Source organism: Lepisma saccharinum, chromosome 9, assembly GCF_977018435.1.
Source record: "Lepisma saccharinum chromosome 9, izLepSacc3.1, whole genome shotgun sequence".
NCBI lineage: Eukaryota > Metazoa > Arthropoda > Insecta > Zygentoma > Lepismatidae > Lepisma > Lepisma saccharinum.
The window spans coordinates 2,701,465-2,712,839 of NC_139237.1; the positions used below are offsets into that span (position 1 = coordinate 2,701,465).

Sequence of the window (11,375 nt, forward strand, 5' to 3'; positions counted from 1 at the left end):
TTGTTAACAAATGTCTGATTGTAGTTATTGTGGAAAATGGTTAAATAGTACGACGTATATATGGGAAAATTACATGAACTTTCAAAACATTGCAACAGATCAAAGAGTACAAATCCACAGTCAATAGAACATATACATTATTAAAAAAAGATTCACATATTAATGTTATTAAAAATCACATTTTCTAGCACTATATTTCGTACAATAATTGAAACTGTAGATAGTTAAACCAAATAAACACTATATTTTATGCAATAATATAAAAAGAAAATAGTTAAATAAAATGCATCACAAATACTTGTAAACAAACCCCTTCTCAAATTTAACATTTTATGAGGCTAAGCCTTTTTTCATCCTTGCTTCCAGTATATAAGAGGGATCTCGGATTGACATTGATCTACTCTGGCGTGGATCCACCAGCTCTGGTAAAAGGCAATTCGTGTAGAATTGCTCGAGTTTTGGAAGCATTTTCTCTTCCCAGAACTTATCGTCTCGGTCAATTCTTGCTACTTTTACGCCGAGCGGAGTCCACATTGTATATATGCAATATTCTCTCTTTGTTACGTGCAATTGTCCCTGGACCTGGTAATAGTGGTTATGAGTTGTCTTTATTCCTTCAATTGTGCCTTGTTTTGACAAATTCCACGCAGTAGATTTCTTGGAGCGGATTGCTTCATCAGGTGTTAGCGTAGATGCAGACGAAGGACACTTCACTTCCACTATACCCTTGTCTCCAATTAGGCCATCAGGGGATGCTCCAAGGAATGGTATTTCGGCATCAATGAAGAGTCCACAATCCACCACTGCTTCTTTGAGTTCTTTCTCCACGTCTCTTTTCGCTCTTTCTTCGTTTTCACGTCCATATGCCATTGAAACACAATCAAATATTGAATACAGAATTTCTCTGACAATTGACTGGCAGCTAGTGGTGGGCAACATCTTGCAGACTCGTCCAAAATACGAGGCAGTCAGAAGTTTCCGGCGTTGCTCCATCCATTGACCACTCCTGGATTGAGCTACAGTCATTCGCTCTATTTTGGCACGTTCTGATTCCGACTTCCGGATGCTGGCGAGAAATTCCTTGCTCTCTCTCTCAAAATCTACTTCTGGCATGTCGGGTCTCTGTGCATGAGGTCCGTAATTCTCGTCCTGTTTGCCATTCGGTCGCGGGAAAATTGATCTGCGACATTTCTTGCTCGTTGAATGCGACTTTTGTTCTGCCTTCCTTTTTCTGCTCCATTCAGTTTTCTTGGCTATTTCACTAGGACTGCAATTGTACATCTTCTTGTGCAGTTTGTAAAATGCCAAACCAGTGTTATGACGAACAACTGCACCCGCACATCTTCCTCCATATGAACGACCAGCAGAATAATTAATCCTCTTTCCTCCAACGAACTTTGCCACAGCAGAATTATAATGTTCCACACGATTACTGTCCACGTCTTGCATGAGACTTCTACTGTGCAAACTAAGTTGCCTCACTACACTGTTTATTTTCTCGAGCAAACCACATTCTTCCAGTTCCTTGATAAAGCACTTTTCATGCAAATCTTTTCTCTTGCAGAAATATTCTGCGCAGCTGTTGTGATTTCCAAATACATGATTGGTTATGTTCAAAATGTCTTTTCTAACATTTTCTGTTTTGTTAGCTGTTGATACATTTTCACTTCTTCGATACTGAACAGCCTTGACAACTGCTGTTCTAAATCGCAGTATGTTCTCGCCCAACTTCTTCCTCATCACTGTCGTGTTTCTCTGTTTGTCACTTTTGATAGTGATATCACGGAGTTTATTGCAGAAGTTTCGTAATAGGTGATTCCTGCACTCCACTTTCTCCACTGTCACATTTTTGTACGGTCGTGCCTCAAGAATCTTTTTATAGACGCTGCTGTCACCGTCTGCTATAAGTTTGTTATATATCAAACCATAATTAGCTTCACTTTTGCAGAAGCCTTCGACAATTATAGCCGCTTCCATGGCACTTGAGCTGCTGCTCTCGCTCCAGTTTTTGAAGCACAGGTGGTCTTCCGGTTGGTCTCCTTTGGAGTACGCTCTACTACAAGTATAACAATATTTATTCTTCACTCCAATGTAGAGAACCTTTCCTGTTTGGTACCATACGATAGCGCCCTGAAATAAACAAGAAAAAATCACAGTCGTAAGAAAACCTATTTGGCAAGAAATATTAACATGACTATAAAATTAGTTACCAGCCTTGGCAGGCAGGTGCACTTGAAGTTACGTTTATATTTTGAACATTTTGTGTCTTCACTGTGTGGTTTGCATTCGGAAACACTTTAGCTGAATTAAAGTATCAATCTGAAATTGGAAAATCTGTCTTGATATTGATTTGCTCAGTATCCATTTTTAATAAAAAGTGGCTATTGGAATACGAATTTGGATTGGAAAATGTATGTTCTACATAATTATACTATTCCAGAATTCTGTTTGACAGCACATTTCTTTCGAAACTCATGCAAAGAAAAAATCTGAGGAGAGTTCTTGTAATAAAGATTAAAATCTAGTTGTAAACTGAAGGAAATTTATTCTCAGTTATTTTACAATTGGTTGTACGAAAACATAAAATTAACTTCAAGATGTAATGTAACATTCCGTAGTAAATTATAATAATAATAAAAAAGAATTCCAGCAATGCATGTTACCTTTTGTAAACCAAGCGGTTTGTACGTTGTCGCGATTATCCAAAAGATGGAAAAGCGACGTAAGATAACGGACATAAAAATACAAACACAAATGAGGTATCATTTCTCTGTGAAATCAGTCACCCAGGGAATCAAGGCCAGATAGCCAGCGTGACAGACACACGTCTTGCAGAAGTAGGTTCAAAAATTTTTCCACAGATACCGTAGAAGAAAATTGACGCTAAACAACAAAAATCGAATTCCCTTCCAGGAAGATAACGTTGTATTAGAACTTCTACGTTGGTTATTTAAAGCTGACGTTGGTACTTCATTGTGTTATTCGCGGCGATGAGAAGAAATGGTGATTAGATTAAATATGTTAATTGCTAGGAATCTAATCCAGACCCTTATGTGGCGTGATCGTGAGTGTGCTGCTCGGAGCGCTCAGGCCGGCCCCTGTGGCGGAGTGGTTAGCACATCGCGCTACGACGGCAAGGGTCCCGGGATTTATAGACTTGGCCATGGATGTTTGTGAATGTCCATTCATCAATTTTATTATGTCATCACTCACCTCCATCTTCGCAAATTAGCCAAAAGTGACACAAAAGCGAAGTAAAGTAAAGCAAATCAATCAATCAATCGGTGCGCTCGGCTACCGATCAGAGAGAGGCTTTGTGCTGTAGCAACAATGAGCCAATGAGTTTCAGAACGTGAGTAAATCAAGACATGCACACTAGGAACATTTACTCAGATAATTACTTACCACTCCTGACAAAGAGCTGTAGTTGCTTCTGTAAGACCGCTTCCCCCAGCTTCCATCTGCAATCACAGTTATTAGCGGTGTCCCGTTCTCATCGACATCGCCACGTTCTACAGCGAGCCGAGCTTCTTCCTCAGCAGCAAATTTCATTTCGTCTGAAGCTAATGAACCAGACAAGATATGTTACATTCGAGGAACTGAGGCCAGATTGGACCTCGATATATTATTATTATAAATTCTTTATTAACTGGCAAAGTTCAGCCTGCGGCAGCTCATTATATATATGATAGGCTATATGATTATAAATTTCCGATCCATTTTTGTGAAACAGTAGAACAAAACTTTACCATTCTGTTTTGAATGCTGCAATGCTCTAGGCATATTCTGCAGTGTAGATGGAGCAATCATTGCAGAGGCATCACTAACACTGTTTTCGTAGTGAGAATAACACTTATAATAGTTCGTGCTAAGGAAAGAAATGTAGATACATATTTACAAATGAACTATCATGAGTGAATATATTTTACAGTATATTTCAATAGCTGTTAACTCGACATAAATCTTCTTTACTGATTTGAGTTGATTTTTGTTATTTAGCGTCGCTTTCCCGTCACTTTTGGCTAATAGCGACGATTTTAAAATCCTTTTTACACCACAGTAAACTATCTTATGAACATGGACGTCCGCAGGATCTTTTCCAGGGCGGGGGTGGGGCAAAGAAGGCAGATTTTCCCAATGATAATGATGCCCGCTCAAAAAACATTATTTCAGTCTGAAATTATCACGCTCCTTAAACACAATTATAATGAGTAACATAAATTACTGTGATGGAAATTAAATTATCTGTGAAATATATATATATAATTATTATGTGGACATTCATTCTCCCGTAGGGGGGACATGGCCCCTCTTGCCCTCCCTTCCGGACTCCCATGCTTATGAAGGTATGGGAACTTTTTTCCTAAAGAGAAAATAAACTGAATAAATAACAAGCAATAGCTCTGTCGTTGACAGCTAGCACTAAGTTCCTGTGCTTCAATGAGAAATGGATATTTCGTGCATGCTTTAGTGTATTAAATTTTATATGTATGTAAAGCAGAGGAAATATACCATGTTGCGTGAATAATATATTGTTAATTTCATACAGTGTTTATCCTCTGCATATGTTTCTAATTATACATTTTCGTAGTTGAAAATTACACGTTTGACACGTCTGTATTTGTATTTTATTTTCTGCTTCTGTCACATTTGACAATTAGCGACGAGGAAGATGAATGAAGACACGCACGCACGCACGCACGCACGCACTCACTCACTCACTCACTCACTCACTCTCTCTCTCTCTCTCTCTCTCTCTCTTACACTCTAACACTCATGTCCAGGCTGATGCCACGGCTGGAACGTGGCACCTTCCATGGTCAGACCATCGGGCAACTGCTGAGCGCGCTCGGCCACAGTTTCCTTTCTTATAATCTTCCAAGTCCCTTCGTGCAGTTCTCATCGTTGAGTTCACAGCAGATATACTGGGCCAAGGTTGATCTGTTTGGTCTATTTTACTTCGCCTTTCTGCCACTTCTTACTATTCGCGAAGATGGGAGGGAATGAGTGATGATATGAAATTGATGAAAGAACACCCCCCCCCCCATGCCCAGGCCTGGATTCGATTGATTGGTTTCAAACTGAAATTTCAGTCCAACTAACAATAGTATGATCTTCGAGATGAGCACTATACGTGTTACAAAGCACTCTTAAAAAATCCCCAGTGAATTGGTCAAAATAAATTGACAGAATTTTGAGGAGAGGTCGAGCCGCTGTGAGCCCACACCTTACGCCAATATATGTAAGTAAACCCGTGGCGCAACAGCCCGTGAAGGCAAGGGCCTACTCACTCACTCACTCACAAGGGCCGGCCTCACTAATACACCAACAAGTTACAGGGTGAAGTGTGGTCAGCACGACGAACCCCCCAGCCGTTGTTGAAGGTTACCCCAATCTCCTCAACAGGTCCTAAAGACCAGCCATGTCAAACTCAATTCGTGAGTAGGGCCGCATAACGATAATGTCAAAACTATCCGGGTCACACATCTAGAACCCCAACACCTTGAAGTCCAGAACTAAGTGGTTCGACCCAACGGTGCCAGATTCCAGTGATTGTTATTGCAGCATCGATATGTAAATTATATATAGACCTCCCCCCATATTTTTTCATGGTTATAGTATTTTACATGTTACTTTCGAGTATAAATTGGTTACAATTGTGAAAAACTTTTTGCAAGAAACTGTTTGTGTGCAATTATAGTTTCGTTTCGCACAGATTTGACAGTTTTTTTTAACAAGCTTCTCAAAAGTCTGCAATAAGTTTTTTGTGAGCATGAAACTCTTAATGCAAACAACAAATATTTTGTCAGTCATTCTTGATCATTCGGCTCGGCTGTTTCATTAATCTTCCATTATGGAAAACAACTTTTCACCAAGGCAAGTAAAACCAAAATTAATAAAATTTCTTCAGCAAAATAGCTTATTCGAGGATACTCCTATGGGAGATATGAGAAAAATCAAGGATAGCCCACCTCGCGACATTTATTTTTCAATACGAGTTGCACTGCAATTCAATAAGTTCCATTCGAAGGCAGGACTTCCACACGCATCATCAAAAGAAAAGGGAGCAGAGCAGAACAAGAATATTGCCCTTCGCACCCTCTGAAGTCTTGAAACCTGTTTCCAAATTCATCACGTAGTATTTTTACTGTGGACAAATATTCCTGCCATTCATGGTATTCCTGAGAAGTTGAGAAGGACAAATTATAACTTTATTAAAAAAGTTTTAATATAACGGAAGACTGTAACTTTGCAAAATGACCTCCACTTCCTTCAAAATATCAGCCCTTGTGTCACGGGGAGGAATCATTCAAGTAGTTTTACTGTCATATCGAGATGAGAATCGCATCCACGAATGAAGGGAGCTAACCCAGCTAGCTCGCAGACGTTTGTAATTTCACATATTGTGAGCGAAAAGGCAACAACACGAACAATTTCTGCTTTCAATTGTTCGTTGACTAAGTTATCAATCCTCTCCTCAACTGTATTTCTGATTTTTTAATATTTTTTTTATTAGCGTTGCTTTTCTGCCACGTTTGGCTAATGGCGACGATGAGGATGAGTAATTGTATGATGAAATTGATGAAGAGACACATACAAAGAACACCCATGCTCAGGCCAGGATTCGAACCCGCAACCTCTGGTGTCGCAACGGGCTGTGCTAACCATTCCTCCACAGAGGTTGGCAAATTTATTTCGTGATATAGAAATACTTCTGAATGAATAAACTTTATCAGGGTACAAATTTTCTACGCTTTTCACTATTCACTTCACAACAAAAGTAAGCATTTCACTTGAAAAATCTACATTCCTCGTCTATAGTCCTTTTCTTACTCCCACGAAGTTTGGGCAGCCATATGGTTCCCTGAAACTTTTACAGAAACTGACTTTTCTTCCAGGTAAATCCTTGAAAATCAAGAAACAGACTCATAGGCGACAGAAAGTATGCACGCTGCCCTCCCCCAGCTGGCAAGATATTTTCGTACTTCAGAAGTAACATGTCCATCAGCTTGCTTAGTTGACACAACACCTACTCTATAATGGAGTGTATACCTGTGTAGGGAAAATTGGTCAATGTGTTCAAGTTTGGATGAGTCTGGTCTTGTATCACGAGAAAAGAGAAAACGCGATAACTACAAATATATAGATAATTTCAAGCATGAAGTGTTAAGTGGGGCCAAGGCGGGCCGCATTAACAGATGCTGGGGCCTACATGCGGCTCGCGGGCCGCGAGTTTGACTGGCCGAAATATCAGGAGAAAAGTTGTTACGCTTCTTCCAGGAGACTCGAACCTGCGCGCGTCCCGTAGCTGGAGAGCCCAAAGCATGACGCCTTGGACCGGACGGTCACGATGCAGGACAGCAGGCCCGTAGGCAGAATTTTATTTTTTTGGGGGGGGATGCTCATCCCTTATCAGCAGCTGCCATCTAAGGGCGAAAAAGTGAGGGAACCTCTGAAGATGAGTTTTTGTTTCCTAATTTTAATTTGGCAAAGGGGAGCTCTCTCACTGTACCAAGCGCCGTCAACCCTATGCCGGTCGTTTGAGTATCTTGAGTTTGAGTTTCTGTAAGTCTTCTTTATGTATAGATAGGCTAATCGGGACTGGACCTACATTTATAGTGGGATTGAACTATTGGGCGTCCACCAGGTACCAAACTCGGGACCTTTTGACATTACGAGGGTCATCTTTACCATTACGCTATAGGGGAGGCAAAAATATCTGAAACTAAGAAGACATTTTGAATGGACATGTAGAATGTAGGAGGCAGGGTTCGCGCTGAAGAGGAAGAAGACGGAATTCTCCCTCCCCTTTCCTAACCTGTACATCTCTAATGTAATTCTCAATCAAGCCAGGAGTCTTGTCCTTCTACATTTTATGTCACTTTTGTTATTGTTAATGAAGAATTCAAATTAATAATTTGTCTTTAAATCTCAAGTTAGCAAGTCAGCCAAAATTATGTTTTTATACTAAATTTTAGATTAATTGAAGATTTGCAAAGAAACAGTAGACCTTTTCATGATCCTTCCACTCCAAAAACAAATGTTTTGTAAGAGTCACATCAAGTTTATGTTTGGAAATAGTGAAGTTCTAGGAACCACACACACACACACATATGTAAGCAACAACGATAGTAGGCTATTGTAATTTGGAGAGGATGTGATTTGTGAGCGGAACAAGCATGGGAATTTAACGAAGTTCCTTTGCGAATCATCAATTATGTGTGTGTGTGTGTGTACACGTATTTCCTACCTGCATCGTTGACTCACAAAGTACTACATGTGAGGTAAAACTATCGAAATGTAAAAAGAGGAAGCGCTACCACCCTCCCCGCCTTTTCTACATTTCATTCAAATCGAACACCAGGCACGTATCGAGATATATATTTCGGAGGGGCGTCCTAACGTAATGTCTCAAAATAATAATATTAATAATGTTAAATTAAAATAAGTATAATTATATTAAAATAATTAATCTATTTTTATTACATTAATAGATAAGAAGGCGATATAACAACAGTGATACAGTATAACATCACGTATTCATTATCTAGCTTACGTGTAGTTAAGGTCGGCAAAATTTGTAAATAAATAGAAACTGCCCTGGCAAGGAAATTAATGTCAAATAGATAAAGAATATAATATTTATTGAGTATGAAAAAATGATGTTAGATCCAGTTGACGAAAGTAAAATTCCTGGTAATATTTTGCATGTTATTATAAGTATTAATAATTCTTGCATAAATCTTCTTTGGTACTGTCATTCAAAGTCGTATTGCTTTCCAATATTTTTGCGGAAATAAACAAATTGCGACTAAACAACAACCTTATTTTCATTACTTAATTGAAGTTATTTTATGATCTCATTATTTAATTTTTGTACTTGGTAAGTCTTTCGCGGGGAGGTTGGGACTCCTGGACCCCCCTGAATACGTTCTTCGCGGTAGGAATCGAGATAAAGTTACTGTGTCACTGGTTCCAATTCACGGTAAATATGCTCTGCTTCTCTACACTCAAACATACACAAACTCATGGCCTTCCTGCTTTCTTGGTTTCTTGCCTGGGAAAGAGGCAATAAATCAAGCTGTGACAGCTACGGGACCTTCTGACGAGGGGACGGAACCCAGCTGTGCAGAGGATTCAAACACCCGTGCGAAACAGCCCTCCCTTCAGCCTGGGGCAATTTTCGAACAGAGACATCTAGTGGCCAAGTGGCGAACTATGATGAATGAAATTCGGCTGAAGCGGCCGTATCTTTCGCCGTCGATAATACATGACATTTTTAAACAATCATTTTGGGCTGTGCAAGTGACTTTTGAAAAAAAAGCCCTCCCTGGCTTAGTCATAAAAGGATTGAGCATTACGTTAGTATGCATCATAATGGCCATTTTCGTTGGTGCTACCCACAAATCCTATAACCATTCTGTGCTTATTTACGTATTTCCTTATGGGAAATTGAAAAAAAATAATGGTATTTGTGCACATTTATCGAACTGAAATTGCATAAATGTGTCATGTACTTAAAGTTTCATAAAGTAAGTTCACATCCACTGCGTGTTTTCCGGCAAATTTTTGTCCTAAAACGTTATATTCAACAAAATGCAAAAAAGCCCATGTTAAATTTAAGCGCTTTCCACGGCGACCTTCGCCAAACTCCACCGCCCTCTTAAGACTGTATATCATGGAAAGGCCTTTTCCGAATTCGCCTTCCTTCTGCCGATAGAGCGCGCACAGCGTTTACACCACCAGATGTTTTGTCCAGGCCCGCTTCGCGAGGCCCTCAAGAACACGCCTCCTCCGGTACACGGGCAGTTAGTGATTGACAGGTCGTAAAACCCTTGTCATTTCTTTTCTCAGACATGTCCTAGGTTTTGCTGTTCGGGTCGATTGGCATCTTCATTGTCAAAAGCTGATCTTACCATTTCGTGTCAAAATTCCAGACGATAATATAGAGTCCTGCAGCAACAATATGTGGCTTGTAACATACGTAATTGTGAAAGCTTCTCTTCAACGAATAAGGAGTCCCAGTAGTCTATTTGACCTCCGGGGCGAGGTAGTTATGACAGCGCGCTACGACAGCAGGGGTTCCGGGTTCGAATCCCGAGTAAGACATGGATGTTTATGTTCTGAATGTGAATGTTAAAAAATATGGAACTGAGTAAATACTGATATATGACAATAGCAGAGAAAATATGACATCGGACTGCCACGTAGTAAACCCAGGTTTCGATTCTGAGTGTGAATGATTTCAAGCGGAAAATTTTCCAACATTATCCTTGCATAAAACCGACTCTGTGAATGTATTTGATCTATATTTATAAAACTTTCACTGATACGCAATATATGCGCTAATTTAATCAAACTTGCATATTTTAATTAATATTAGGTCTAAAGCAAAATATGGCCATTTAATACCATGTGAGTAGATGGTATCCCCGCCAGTGGCTGTTTGTGCCCTCGGGCGTTTAATATTCGCAATTCATTTGCACGTACTTATAACTAATTTGCACGTACTTAGAATTTATTTGCAAGTACTTAGAATACTTTACATTTATGTATTTGCATGTTTATAACTTTTTATGAATATATAATTATTTATTTTATGAAAAATATGTATATAGAAGGTAATTAGAGGTACTAAACGCTATTCATATGGTTTTATATTCATTACTGCAAAGTATGTAATGTAGGAATCGATAATATTAATGTTTATAATATTGAAAATAAGTTTTCTATGGTTTATGAACCGCTATGAACGGTGGTAATGGCTGTAGGTACAGGTTCAATTACGATTGGGGACGGTCCCGGTACTCGAACCATGATATGTAATATTATTAATTAGTACTATGTAATAATTGCATTATATTATGAAACACGGTGGTGCAACACGCTAGACAGAAGACGGTGAACTCCGCGCTCCGCGCTGAGGGTAGACGAGAAAGGAATTTGGGGGAAGAGCGGTCAAGGTCAAATGACGTCAGAACGTCAGAACAAAGGAAGAATCTGATTGACCAATCAGAGAACGCGTCGGTAGATTTTCAGAACCGTTTTTTTCAAGGTTAACCAGTACGCAAGAACAGGGGAAAGCTATGCAATGCCGTAGGGCAGGGGAGGGATTCAACCAGACAACAAAGGATGTCTGGAAATAAGCAGCAAGGGTCAAATCTCTGAAGCTATGCGGTTTCCGCCGCCAATTAATATTCCGCTCAGGTTTGCCTCCAAGGCACAGGACGCTTTAGCGCAGGTTTTTTTTATCTGTACTATGAAGAAGGGAGAGCTATTAGGGACGGGGCCTACAGTTTTCACCATTTGCTTTTATCACGGGGTAACGAACCTAGGACCCTTTGATTATTGATTTAGGTAGTAAATGTATGTTA

The 11,375-nt window shown here is 39.6% G+C and overlaps 1 protein-coding gene across 1 annotated transcript; it reads right to left on the reverse strand.

Moving 5' to 3' along the window:
• Positions 1-330: 330 nt before the first annotated feature.
• Positions 331-3,552, reverse strand: LOC145992308 (uncharacterized). Its single transcript, XM_083128691.1, has 2 exons — positions 3,406-3,552; positions 331-2,130 (listed from the first exon to the last, which is right to left on the reverse strand). Exons 1-2 carry the CDS (start codon positions 3,550-3,552, stop codon positions 331-333), a joined length of 1,947 nt encoding a protein of 648 aa, XP_082984817.1.
• Between the last annotated feature and the right edge of the window lie 7,823 nt (positions 3,553-11,375).